Raw genomic sequence first — 14,687 nt, forward strand, 5'->3', positions numbered from 1 at the left:
ATAATTTTTGGTGTTATCGATAACAAACTAAACATAATATTGTATCATCACTCTACCAAAATTTGACATTTCAAAAGTTTCTTCTCACATAAATACTAGTAATTTTTTTTGGCACGAATACTGTAATTTTTGATAATGCTGCAAACTAAACATATAATGCTACAAACTAAACATATCTAACATTGCCAAAATTTAGTAATACTAAAATATGCCAAAATTTATGAATACTAACTTTTGGTTTGGTTTATTTTCGTGACAAACTCAACCCTGAATTCCTTAACTTCACGTTGCGCCTAGGACTGACGGTTTTCGTTAACCGAGGGACTGCACTGCAGTCCCCATTACCGTTCACCGTTAACGGGCCCGCAATTCAATCGATTTGTTGGTCAGCCCATACTGTGCCATCTCAACGCAGCAGCTCAGTAGTCAACCAAATGTAACTAGTCTCTTCTTACCGGAATCCCCACACCTTCTCGCCACGGTCCGACGCGCAAGCGCGGCGGCGCTCGCTCTCGCGGTTCTCGGTGACGGCGGCCTCGTCCCACTCCCGCCCGGGGATGAACGGCACCCCGTTGCGTTGCCATCTCTAGTCGCGCATGACCACCCGCGCCGGCGCACCTCTCGCCGTCTTCCTCGTCTCGTCCCTCAAGTCGGCCGCCGCACGCCTCAGCCACGGCGAGCAGCTCCACGCGCTCGCTGCCAAGTCGGGCCTGCTCACCTCCAATCTTTTCGTCCGCAACTCCCTCCTCGCCTTCTACTCCCGCGTCGCCCCCAGCCTCGCCTACCACCTGTTCGATGAAATACCCCCGCTCCTCCGCGACGCCACCGCCCACAACATTCTCCTCTCCGCGCTCGCCCGCGCGGGCCGCCTCGAACGCGCGCAGTGCCTGCTCGCGGAGATGCCTCAGAGGGACGCGGTCTCGTTCACCACTGTCATTTCCGCCCTCTCGCGCTCCGGTCATCCTGAGCGCGCCCTGGCCGTCTTCCGCGATATGCTCACCGAGGCCGTGCAGCCCAACGAGGTTACACTTGCGGAAGTGCTCACGGCGATGGCCTGTGACCACGGGGCACCAGCACCAGTTGGTGCTGCCCATGGCGTTGCCGTGCGGCGTGGGCTTGATGGATTTGTCATCGTGGCCACCAACCTGGTCCATGCATATGGAGCAGTGTCACAGGTTCCTTCTGCCCGTTCCATATTCGAGCTAATGCCAGATAGAAACACTGTCACTTGGAATACAATGCTTAATTGCTATGTCAAGGCAGGAATGATTAACATGGCTGCTGAGGTGTTCGGTGTGATCCCAGAGAGGGATGAGGTCTCTTGGTTGACAATGATAGATGGATATATGTGTGCGGATTTCCTACTGCAGGCTCTCAGGACATATGTTGCGATGGTGGGTACGGTGGGCATAAGGGCCAATGAGGTGATACTTGTTGGTTTGGTCAAGGCATGTTCTCGACATTCCGCTGTCTCAGAAGGGCAACAACTCCACACAGTCATTCTAAAGAATGGTTTTGACGCTCATGCATTTGTACAGGCTACCCTGATCCATTATTACGGGTCTTGTGATTTTATTGACCATGCCCAGATGCAATTCAAATTGTCAGACAAGTCACACGTAGCTTCCTGGAATGCCCTTATGGCTAGCCTACTAAGAAGGAATCTAGTGCATGAAGCAAGGCAGCTGTTCGATGACATGCCTGAGAGGGACACCATTTCTTGGAGTACATTGATATCTGGGTATGTCCAGAGTGGGAATTCAAACATGGCTTTGCAGATATTCTGTTCGATGCTAGATGCTGGTGTTGAACCTAATGAGATCACTTTAGCAAGTGCTCTGTCTGCAGTAGCCAATTCTGGCACCTTGGGGCAAGCAAGATGGATCCATGACTACATAATCAGCAGATCAATCCAGCTTACTGATAAACTGAGCGCTGGACTGATTAACGTGTATGCAAAGTGTGGTAGCATTGCTGAAGCAGTTCAGCTATTTAACCATGTTAAGGATAAGTCAATTTCAGTGTCTCCTTGGAATTCTATCATCTGTAATTTAGCTATCCATGGCTATGTGAACATGTCGCTGGAATTGTTTTCACAGTTGCAAAGCACCACCCATATTAAACCCAACTCAATCACATACCTTGGTGTGTTAAATGCATGTTGTCATGCTGGGATGGTAGCTGAGGGGAAGCGCCAATTTGAGTCCATGAGGCAACAATATGGAATCCAACCAGAAATTAAGCACTATGGTTGCATGGTCGATCTTCTTTGTCGAGCTGGGTATTTGGAAGAAGCAGAACTGCTTATTAAGACGATGCCAATGAAAGCTGATGTGGTAGCCTGGGGTTGTATCCTTGCAGCTGCAAGGACTCAAGGAAATGTAGCCTTAGGAGAAAAGGCTGCAGAAGAATTGTCAAAGCTTGACCCAAGCCATGGAGCATCCAAAATAGCCTTGTCAAACCTCTATGCTGATGCTGGTCATTGGAGCAATGTGTCAGTGGTGAGGAAGGAACTCCAGAATGAGAATTTGGAAAGACTTACAGGAAGCAGTGGAATTCTACAATTATAGGTTTCACTCTTTTGGTGACAACTGCAAAACTGCTCTTATGTCGGTGAACTAATTGCGACAAGCAGTTTATTTTCGTGCTTGATCTGTTCTGTTAGCCAACACATACAATCATTATTTTGCTCTTTTAGACTAAACAATATGTGAACTAAAGAATCTCTAACATGACATGGCAACTATTCATATTGGAAAGTTGATTGGCTGTTAGACTGCCAAGAAGATTAGCTGGAAAAGTAGATTAGCATCACTTATGGAGGTCCCCTTGGCCTTTGCCATGTTGTCATTTGGATAATTGCATCTCCGAACTTCGATATTCAGTGTTATAAGTGCTTAATTGACATGTCTGATAATTAATAATCCTAGGTCAGTGATGCCAGCATTCAGTCTTCGGTACATGTTTAGACTCTTTTACTTTTTAAGGTAAATGAATGACATCCATGTTCAATCGTACAAACATTGTAGTAATATGGCCAGTTCTAAGTGAATCTTTCTAGCATTGATAGTAGTTATTTGGTGCAGTTTGTATGTGAATACAGGACTACAAATATTAAGTACCACACATATTTTGTGTGCGCACGGTTTTGTTTCAGTTGCAAGATGCATTTTGAATTTGTAAAAAATTGGCTCAAACAATCTCACTTGAAAAGTTTGGAGATGTAATGAGATGTTCTGGGTACACAAAAAGAAAAGTTAAATTTAGTGTTAAGAGTGTGATTACTTGTGTTGTACAATAGACATGTCAATCATCCTATGCTCTTAAATCTTAATCCATGCTTTTTTAGTCCATACACCTTTATATTATTTAAATATTTTGACGATCATGTTATCTTTTGTAGGTTTTAGAAATATAGCTCCCTCAAGGAACAATAATTCTTATAGACTTTGACACAGTAGGGCATATTTCGGTCTTCAGCTTCACATATGAACATTAGGTTACAAGAAACTCAATTGTCAGGTAATATCTCATTATATAATGCATTTGTTATCCAATCTTGTATATGCTTTCTTTTATTCTAATACAAAGTTTTGAACTTGCTGCTGGTGCTACTCAAAAGCAAATAAAATATCCAAACTATTGTCAACAAGACAGAGATGATATTTTCAATTATTATGGAATTTTTTGCAATTTGAAATCTTGGCCGGTAAGTGTTCCCTTACAACAGTCACTGTGTAACCTTTATTGTCAAATTGATATTGCAACTGTATATGTTCTTATCCTCTCCTTGTTCATATTTGTCGGACATCGTTTAAAATGTTTGTCATGGTATAATAACAAAAAATAAAAGTGATTCAGTCATAAATATTATGACTGAAAGCAATGCACTTATTTGCAGCCTAGTAAAAGAGTGGAGCTATAACAAGTAAGGGGAAATAGAAAAATGGAAGTTCATATGGGACACGTGATAGAGATGATTGGAATCCAGAATAAACAGAATTTAGAGGATGCTATATTTTGGATGTAATCTTAATATTATCATATATTAACATGGATTCACTCTGGAGGAGAAATTAAGACATCTCATTGGCACATTCATGTGTATAGGCAGGAAATTGAACTAAAATCATGCCCATACATGTGGATAGGCAGGGTTTTTGCCCATCCAAATCGTGGCCTTATGGAACTGAACAGTCCTGTAAAATGTCATATGCAAATCTTGACCTTGTGGAACTGGATGTCCTGTAAATTTTTAGATGTTACATTTCCAAGAAGAATATGTTCTGTAGACAAAAATTGTTTTTCTAATAACTAGCATTATGCCTGTGTGTTGCAACAGGAGGACCATTATGAAATTTTCTGAGATATTTAGAAATTATTTTGATGTATTTCTTATAGACATTTAATGTGTATGGATTTTTAGAAACAAAAACTATTTTGAATGAAAGTCTATAAGATCTTTTAGGCTGAATCTGGATGTTCCCATCCATCCCTCAAACCCACCTGACGCCCTCTTCCCCAGGGACCTAGCCCACCTTATTTTCCACCAGAATAAGTTCACTCAGGTCCCTCAATTTGTCATTGAGTCTGAAATTCATCCCTGAACCGAAATACAGATACTATGTGTCCCTCAACTCCCAAAACCATTTCAAATAGGGTTAAAATGAGGGGCTCTGGTGTGTGTGCGGCCAGCAGGGGTGAGGGGCCGGTTGGGAATTGAGCAGCAAAAAGTAGCTGCCCCAATGTTAATGCTGCAGTGCAAGGTGTACCTTCCCCACCTCTTTTCTCTGTAGCAACCTTCATTTGCTGAGAGCCAGGCACATTAAGCAGCACACATCCTGAAGCGCATCCAACGGTGCAGATTATGGGTGCAGATGCTCCAGAGTTCCAAACGGCATTTTCATATATTCTGGTCATCCCCTTGCAAACAATTGTGATATGTAATAGTCAATTTTTTTCAAGAATTCCTTTCCGATCTGAAATAATAAAATCATAAACATGGCTCACGCGCAGAGGATCTACCCAACCAGCAGGGCGCCATCAAAACCTGGTCTTCCACTACTATGGAAAGGAATCAACCGAGACCGAGCAAGGTGCCGAGCTTATCCTCCACGCCATCATGGTAATCCCTAGCTCTTGTAGCCTCTTCCTAGTGCCATAGAAGCTGGCGCCTCCAACAATTTTGGCGAATAGCGCCCATAGCCATGCAGACCCGAGCGTACATTGCTCCGTCGTCGAGCTCACCGTGGACATGCCATCCCAAAGCTCCTCTCACCCACCTTATTAGCAAAATCGAACCCCAAGACGCTCTGTACACTCCTCCATTCAATAAATTGGCCGGAGTCCCCGACTATCGCCAAAGCCCCGAACCTCCTTGAGCTCGGCCATGGCGTTGCCATGCCGCAACGCTCGCCCCTGCTCCGCCTTGCGCCGCCACCACAGGTGGAGGGCCGTCGGAACCCGTTCGCACCTCCCTTGGTCGTAGCCGAGCCATCCCCGGCCGAGTCCGCCTCGCACCAGCCAACGCTCATGCGTCTACTTCCCAGTCCAGAGGTTGAAGACGACCTCAGGCCGATTTTGACTAGAGTCAAGCACCTGTCATTTGGTCTACAAAATTATTCTTAAGAGAAATAATTTGGTAAATCAGATAAATAAACCTTAGACCCCACATGTCAGCCATGGTAGGTTGTGGATAATGTTTCGGAATAAAAATAAATCAATTAGGAACAGTACTGTTTCACAATTATTGGAATTACTTCAAATTTGAATATTGTTTTGACTATATCTCACTCATTTTAGCTCTGATTTGAGTGAAACTTGAACCTGAATTCATCTAAATTTAGGAGCTTTCCAATGGTATATAATTAATTATTTAATAAAATTTATTTTATAATTATAAAATAACTAATGTCAAATGGTTAGATAATGGCAAACCTAAAAATGTGCTAATAAATGAAAATTGTCATTGTACAGTAAACTAGGTAGGAGAATAATTGTCTTTAACATGTTGTGCCACTGTAGAAACCATGTAAATCAATTAGAAGTATTGTTTCGAATTAATTGAAGCTTAGGAAATACTAGTGCCATTTATTAATATATGTCCATATATAATTATACACATGACTTCCAAATTATATAAATGAATTTTAGCCTTATATTTTTGTCACTAAAAATATGAATACATATAGATCAGTCCTTAGATTGTTTGTGAGGAATAATAACAGAGCTATTATGAATGAACCACCAAATAAAGTTGATTTGTGCAATAGCATATAGTTGGATTGGTTAGCACCCATTAATTAACAAAACAGTAAATAGCTCATGCTCAGTAAATGATCCAATACTAGTATATTTTTACACTCACAGCTACTCTACATTCCATTTAAATTATATAGAAGAACAATAGCCTACCTTTTGCATTCCTCTGTCCCAAAAAGAGTCTAATCATAGGGATGTATCTGGACATACAGGTTGTCTAGATACATCTCTAGAATTAGATTTTTTTTTTTTTGGGACAGAGGAGTACATGATAAGCATGTATAGTAGAAAAATATTAATTCTAAATCTTGACCTCATATAATTGTAGTTCAACTGTGACTTAGGATTGTTTATTGTAAAATTATGCAATGAGATAATCCTTAACTACAATATTATGGACCACACGAATCTAACATACTGAGCATGGATATTTGTTGAATGTTAATTACAATTAGAAAAAATCTACCCATCATATGTCATGAAGAATTCTAGTAATAATGCTAGCGGAAGTTAACTAAACTGTGCCAACAAATAAATCAACCATATACGTTAGTCTTGCTAATGTTATGTGATTTCCAATCTCCATTAATAAGCCAATCCCCAGCCTGTCCATTTGAATCATTACATTTAGATTACTCTATGAGCCATTTCACGTCTCTAGTGCCAATCATTTTATGTAGAGTGGAGCCACTGTAGTGATAGTCCATCCATAGCCCAGTAAGTAGACTAAACCGCATGTTAACAAAATGTATGTATCATGTGTGTTGGTTAGCTCCTAAATAAGCCATCATGACAATAGAAGGATTAAGAAGTCTTAGCCCCTAAGCTCTCTTGCCCATAAGGTGCTTGCATGTTGAGTAATTTAGAGCCTAAGCTACCTCAATTTTCCCCCTTGCCTATATAAGCCGCTACCGCCATTTTGAGATCTCTTAGCACCATACAATCCATAAGCAAACGAGAGTAGTATGAGCAGCCCTAGGTATGACTCCAACATTTATATTTTGTTTGAGCATATTTGATTGTTGTTTGAATATTGGTTTTTATCGCCTATCATAGAATGTGTATCGGTTAGTCGTGAGGCAACTCATGCAACTTCCAGGAGGTGAAGGTGGATCAAGTATTATCAAGAATAAGGACTATCCTGAGCAGATAAGTCATCACCCCTCCCTTAAGCATGTTGATCCCAATTGCGAACTTACTTTGTTTACAAATAAAAATGTATGCAATGATGAATATCCTACTTGCTATTGTGACATGCATTTGACTATTGTTTACCTTATTCCTTTGTACCCATAATTACGTATGAGTCCCTAGTCACTTATGACAAATGCTTAGTAATGCTAATTTAGATTCATGCATTCTCATATTTATTAAATGCTATATGCTTGGGCAATTACCTTAGGGAAGGTCCAATTGTTCGTCCGGGTGTTTCCATTCTACATCCGTCTATCGACCCAAACAAGCCAAGCCCAACATCCCAGCCACGACTATTTCGTCCAACCACTCCAAAACTAAATAATAATGTGATGTAAGACCTACCATATAACCAAGTCAGTCCAGAACTCACCATAATTTTCATGGGCATTTCTTTTCTTCTCTTCAACGTCGTACATATGTGTGTGTGTTGATATCAAAAATTGACAGCCGATGATTTTTATTCGGTTATTTTATTTGGACGAGGTCTTGCCGAATGTTTTTATTCTTCTACTTAATTGAATTCGGTTGTTCAATGGTTAATCAGGTTATTATCAGAGAATATATGGGCAAGTGCTTCTCCTGAATGTGATGCATGCATGTATGGTTTAATTCCAGTTTTACTTTGCCTCCTGGCTCCTGGCGTAGCAGCAGTACATTTTCTATGGAAGATAAAGCTTGAGAACAAAATTAATATGCTGTGATGCTGGATGGAAGATCACATGATCAAGTTGGCAGCATAGAGGTGACGTACAGAGGCAAGGAAGTCGGAGGCGCTGTGCATATGCAACGTTTTCATTTCTATGTTAATTTTCATTGTTTTGGTTAATACCATGTGATCTCTAATCTAATTAGTGTGGGACCAAGCCAAAGACCAGGCACCCTATATATGGGTCTAGGCCGATTGGAAACAGACAATACACAATCAATCGATACAAAATTCCTGTCATATTTCCTTTTACTCGTTTTGCTTTCCTTTGTGTTGTTTTGTTCGATCCCCAATACGGCCGCCGGTGTCTACCGTCGTCGCAGTCCCTCCGGCCTGCTGGTGGCGACGCCGCCGCGGCAGAGCAGCCGCTGCTGCGTGCACGTCGGCTGGTAGCAGCAGCAGGAGACGTGTTGCTCCTGGCTTGCTGTGCGATAGGCTTGTTGTGCATCTGTGCCACAGCAAGGAAGCCATCTCCTACATTCCGTTACACGCACACACAATCGTACCAGGTGAAACTTCAGTGTTGCTTTTTCAGGACAGATCAAGTGTTGCATTCCTAGGGCAAATCTTGGTGGCAACACATTTTGGCGACTCCGCGACTCCGCTGGGGAATCGATCGAAAGAAAGAAACAAGAACTGGAGCGGCTGACATTATTGTGCTTTCAGAAGACGAGGCAAGGTATCGTCCAGAAGGAGGCTACACTGCCATCCGTCTATGTCGAACCTAAGGTAAAACCCACTGTAAGTGATCCACCGGTGACCCAAGAACAAATTGCTCTTATGATTGATCAATCAGTTAGTGCTGTGGTTTTTAATACTCATGAAGTATTTATTAAAAATATGGATCACGCATTAGATGCTCGTTTCAATGCTTGTGTTAAATCTGTTATTAGTGCATCAAATGGGAAGGACACACAACGACAAGTATCACATAATACTAATGCTTCAACTTCTAGCACTACTGGTAAATCAAAGCAAGGATTAGATGCATCGGCGATGTTTACAACACAACAAAATACGCCGATGACACAAATATATAGCCGAACTAATGGTGGGGGTTCGGCTGGTAGTGCAGGAGCATTGCCATTTCCCATGCAGCATGATGTTGGACAGGGGGGCACACCATTCACATTGCCACAGCCAAATAGTTCAGCTAGCTCGGCTCCGATTATCACTAATTCAAATTATGATAGCCGAGTAAATGGGAATTTAGAAAGTACATTTGTGCCTCCATATCCTACTGTGGCGTATAATATACCTCGTATTCCACCACAGGGTTCAGTCATTACATATGGTGCATTACCTAATAGTAATAATAGTTTTTTACAACACGCACCATATACACCGCCGACCCAAATGACACAATTTTTGCATGGTACACCACAGCCTAACATTTTTTAGCAGCAACCACAATTTGATGTGACCCCTAATCGGCCTATGGCCGAGCCACATGTGGTGCCGGAAACACTTAGAGAGCAATTGGTCAGTGTTTTTAGAGAAACATTTGATGTGGAACCTAAGAGTAGAGCACGCACTTATCGAAAACCATATCCTGATTTTTACGACACAGTGCCATACCCCCGTGGTTTTAGAGTGCCTGATTTCATTAAATTTACCAGGGATGCTGGTAGGACAACTTTAGAACACATTAGTCAGTTTACTGCACAGTGTGGTGAAGCTGGTCCTAGTGATGCTTTAAAATTGAGGCTATTTCCTTTATCATTGTCTAGTACTGCATTCGCATGGTTTACCGCTATTGCACCCAATTCTATTCATACATGGTCTTAGTTGGAGCAGAAATTTCATGAGTTCTTTTATACTGGAGATGTAGAATTGAGGTTAGCACACCTGACATCGGTCAAGCAAAAATATAATGAGCCTGTTGTTGATTATATTAGAAGATTTAGAGACACAAGAAACCGATGTTTTAGCCTAGCATTATCTGACAAGGACCTTGCTGAACTAGCACATTCTGGATTACTTCCACACTTTAAAGAAAAGTTAGAGGGTAAAATCATTTTAGATGTTAGTCAGGTATTACAACAAGCTCTGGCTCAAGAAAGCCGTGCTAAAGAGTCCAAGAGTTTTTAGAGGTCTAATGATAAATCTAGTCGCCCTGTCAATTTTGTAGACGATGATCTCATGTCATCGGATGATGAGAATGTGGATATGTGTGTAGCCGAATGGTCATGGGCATCGAAATCTAAACCATTTGTTTGCTCCGCTTTGAAGCCGGTGTCCCAAAAGAATTGGCAAGAAGAAATGAAATTTACTTTTGATGTTGCTAAGTGTGATAGAATTTTTGATTACCTATTACAAGAAAAACAAATCAAATTGCCTAATGGTCATGTCATTCCATCACCCGAGGAGCTTAAACGAAGTGCATACTGTAAATGGCATAATTCACACTCGCATGCTACTAATGATTGTAATGTTTTTCGTCGACAGGTTCAATCGGCCATCAATGAAGGACGATTGAGGTTTGCTGAGAGCCCAAAAATGCAACTAGACAGTAATCCCTTTCCTGTCAATGTGATTGATTTTGAGAATAGCAAGGTACTTGTTCGGCCATCTCAGGCCGAATCCACTAAAAATAAAGCTGTGATAGTTAGTGATGGTGGTATGCATACAGTGAAGACTCCTAGTTCTGGGTCTGGTCAGAGTAGTTTGCCAAGGATGATTAAACCTAGAAGCCCAGAAATTGGTCGGTGGAAGGTTAATGAGAGTAGGAACAAAGCTACAAAAAGGGTTGAAAAGCCGAAGCCCACATTCAAAGACCTTTCGGCAAAATATGAGGGAAGAGCCGGCAAAGGAGTTGCTAGCCGGCCAAATAATTTTAAAAGACCAAGATCACCTCCAATGCAAGGGTTTGAGGGTCCGGATCGTCGATGGGAGGATTTCCATGCATCACCGCCATATCCTCCTTTTGGGCCACCGATGCCGTTACCATGGGGTCCTCCTCCTGTTGGTTTTCCTCCTTGTCCACCATGGGGTTGGTGTGGTCCATGGGTGCCTCCTGCTCCAATGACTTATGAGCCATTCCATCCGATGCCCTATCAACCGTTCCACCCAGTGCCATATGGACCATTCCATCCAGTGCCATTTGAACCATTCCATCCAGGTTGGGAAGCACCAAGGAGGCCGGTGTTTGATAGGCTGTCATGGCCTAGGGATGACCGATCTAATCAAAGGAATCGGTCTTATGATGAGAAAAATGGTGGATTGGTGAATAAGGTGCATCGTGTGAAAGAAGGTGGCGATTCAGGAGGAAATTCGAGTGCAGTTTTGGCAGCAAAAAATGATCAGTCGACGAGCGGCAATTCACATGTGAGTAACAAAGTGATTAGTACTGCGGTTGCTACAGAACAGGCCCAGGTGAACAGTGCTCCGACTGCTACAGTACCAGCCCAGATGAACAGAACCGCAATCACAGCCGTGCCTGCCGAAATGAACAGTTCTTCCGCTGCAGTGCCAGCAGCTGATTGTGGTGGTGGTTCATGTGGAGAAAATGTGTCTATGCAGCCCGGCAAAGGTAAACAGCTCCAATGGTGCCCTCCAGATATTGGACACACTCGGAAGCGGAGGCTGCAAAGATTACGCGCACAAGAGTTGAGACAGTCTAAGGCTGAGAAGATGAGAGAAGAAATTTTCAATGATATCAATCCTGAACCCATGGTACGTGTTCGCAGGGAATGGAGGGCGAAACAAGTTGCAGCTTCAGTTCAAGAAAACAGTGATGAAGAGCATGATCTGTTAGAATGTGGTTCCCCGGTAATTAGAGATGGCTCTCCGCTTCCAGAAAGAATGGATATTAATATGGTTTTTACACTACCTTCTGAATTTAGGGTCGTCGATGAAGAGATTGCACAATTATGTCTTGCTCCTAAAGATGTTATTTTTGAAAAGCCTGATGAATCGAGCCGCCATATGAAACCATTGTATATCAAAGGGCATATTAATGGGAGGCCTATTTCTAGAATGTTGGTTGATGGTGGAGCTACAGTGAACTTAATGCCATATTCAGTTTTTAAGAAATTGGGCAGAGAGGACAGTGAGCTTCTAAAAGCTAATTTGACACTTAATGGATTCACGGGAGAGCCAACAGAAGCTAAGGACATTATTTCCATGGAGCTAACTATTGGGAGCAAAACTCTCCCTACTGCCTTCTTCGTCGCCGAGGTGCAAGGTAATTATAATGTTATGTTGGGTCGTGATTGGATACATGCAAACCATTGTGTTCCTTCTACCTTGCATCAAACTTTAATACAGTGGGTAGGTGATGATGTAGAGGTTGTTCATGCAGATACTTCGGCTTGCGTTGCTTTAGCCGATGCCTCAGTTGATTGGCAGTATGGTAATATTCAGTGTTTAACAGGCTTAGATCTTTCTGATTATGATTATGTTATTGTCACTAAGGATGGTTTTGTACCCGTGTCTATAAAGCCGGCTTCTGCAGCTCGGCTCAGTAGTGTGATGTTATAAATGAATAAAGAAAGCAATTTAGATTGGTTACAAAAACGTGCAGAGCAATATCGGTCAAATAAGAACGATATTTGGGAGGCTATTGATGATTTTGATGAAGTAGAAAAATTAGGACAAGGTTTTTCGTCGGCTGACCCTTTAGAGAAAGTTGATATAGGTGATGGCACCATTCCTAGACCGACATTTATAAATCAAAACATGACAGCCGATTATAAAGTTAAAGTAATTGGTTTACTTAGAGAGTATGTCGATTGTTTTGCATGGGAATATCATGAAATGCCTGGACTTAGCCGAGAGCTAGTAGAGCATCGGCTACCCATTAAATCTGGGTTTAGGCTTTATAAGCAACCACCTAGAAGATTTAATTCTAATATGTACGACTGGATCAAAGAAGAAATAGACCAATTATTAAAGGCGGGTTTTATTAGGCCGTGTAGGTATGCACAATGGATTTCCAATATTGTCCCTGTTGAAAAGAAAAATACTGGGAAATTGAGAGTGTGTATTGATTTTAGAGATTTAAATAAAGCCACCCCTAAAGATGAGTATCCTATGCCCATAGCTGACATGCTAATTAATGATGCATCGGGACATAGAGTGATTAGCTTTTTAGATGGTAATGCTGGTTATAATCAAATATTTATGGCCGAAGAAGATATGTCTAAAACGGCCTTTCGTTGTCCTAGTTTTGTCGGTTTATTTGAGTGGGTCGTTATGACATTTGGTTTAAAAAATGCCGGTGCCACTTACCAGAGAGCTATGAATTTAATCTTTCATGATTTACTTGGTGTTATATTAGAGATATACATTGATGACATAGTTGTTAAATCGGAATGTATGGATCACCATTTAGCCGATTTATGTTTAGCGTTTGAGAGGATGCGTCAGTATGGTTTAAAAATGAATCCACTTAAATGCGCCTTTGGTGTGTCGTCTAGCAAATTTCTAGGATTTATAGTACATGAGAGGGGCATAGAGATAGACCCTGCCAAGATAGAGGCTATTAGAAAAGTAACAGCGCCGCAGTGTAAGTTAGACATGCAAAAATTTTTAGGGAAGGTAAATTATTTGAGGAGGTTTATATCTAATTTGTCCGGCAAAGTTAATGCATTTACACCCATACTTCGGTTAAAAAAAGAGACCGAATTTGTTTGGGGGGCAGAACAGCAGTAAGCATTTGATGAAATTAAGAAGTATTTGTCTACTTCTCCGGTGCTAAGAGCCCCTAAGGCCGGGATACCATTTCGGCTATATATTGCTGCAGAAGAGGGTGTTATTGGTGCTGTTTTGACACAAGAAGTTGAGGGAAAAGAATATATTGTTACTTATTTGAGTCGTCGACTTCTGGGAGCTGAAACGAGGTATGTGTTCATTGAAAAATTATGCTTGTCCTTATATTATGCTTGCACCAAGCTAAGGCATTATTTACTATCTAGTACTTGTGTTGTGGCTTGTCAGACCGATGTCATAAAATATATGTTGCAAAAGCCGATTCTAAGTGGTAGAATCGGAAAATGGGCTTATGCTTTAGTAGAGTATGATTTGGCTTACGAATCTTTAAAATCCATGAAAGGCCAGATTGTTGTTGATTTTATTGTTGATCATAGGATTAATGATGATATGAAGAGGGTTAGTTACTCGTCTGTATGCCCATGGAAACTTTACTTTGATGGCTCAGCTTGTAGAGAGGAACAGGGTGTTGGTGTTGTTTTAATTTCACCAAGAGGCAATATTTTTGAGACATCGGTCCATTTAGAATATTTTTGCACCAATAATCAAGCCGAGTACGAAGCTCTTTTGCGAGGATTGCAAATTTTAGAATCCATGGATGTAAAGAATATAGAGGCGTATGGTGATTCGTTATTAGTTGTGCAACAAGTTTCTAGGAATTATCAATGCTTTGATGGATCACTGAATATGTATTTGGAGAAATGTTTGGAGATCATAGCAAATTTAGATGATTTTGTTATTAAACACATTTCTAGGGAAGAGAATGTTCTAGCTAATAATCTAGCGCAACAAGCATCCGGTTATCGAGTCA

The 14,687-nt window shown here is 41.5% G+C and overlaps 1 protein-coding gene across 9 annotated transcripts; it reads left to right on the forward strand.

Annotated features, from left to right (window-relative positions):
* The first annotated feature begins 408 nt into the window (after positions 1–408).
* Positions 409–8,404, forward strand: LOC4325231 (pentatricopeptide repeat-containing protein At5g19020, mitochondrial). Of its 9 annotated transcripts, none has more exons than XM_066306865.1 (5): positions 409–2,987; positions 3,404–3,522; positions 3,623–3,709; positions 5,017–5,125; positions 7,318–8,404. In XM_066306865.1, exon 1 carries the CDS (start codon positions 597–599, stop codon positions 2,568–2,570), a length of 1,974 nt encoding a protein of 657 aa, XP_066162962.1. In that variant the 5' UTR covers positions 409–596; the 3' UTR covers positions 2,571–2,987; positions 3,404–3,522; positions 3,623–3,709; positions 5,017–5,125; positions 7,318–8,404. The 9 variants fall into 9 exon arrangements, with proteins under 9 accessions (XP_066162962.1, XP_066162965.1, XP_066162964.1 ...); XM_066306868.1 differs by having other exon boundaries at positions 409–2,609; XM_066306867.1 differs by having other exon boundaries at positions 409–2,570.
* The last annotated feature ends 6,283 nt before the right edge of the window (positions 8,405–14,687 follow it).

The sequence above is a fragment of the Oryza sativa genome, chromosome 1 (assembly GCF_034140825.1).
Source record: "Oryza sativa Japonica Group chromosome 1, ASM3414082v1".
Taxonomy (NCBI): domain Eukaryota; kingdom Viridiplantae; phylum Streptophyta; class Magnoliopsida; order Poales; family Poaceae; genus Oryza; species Oryza sativa.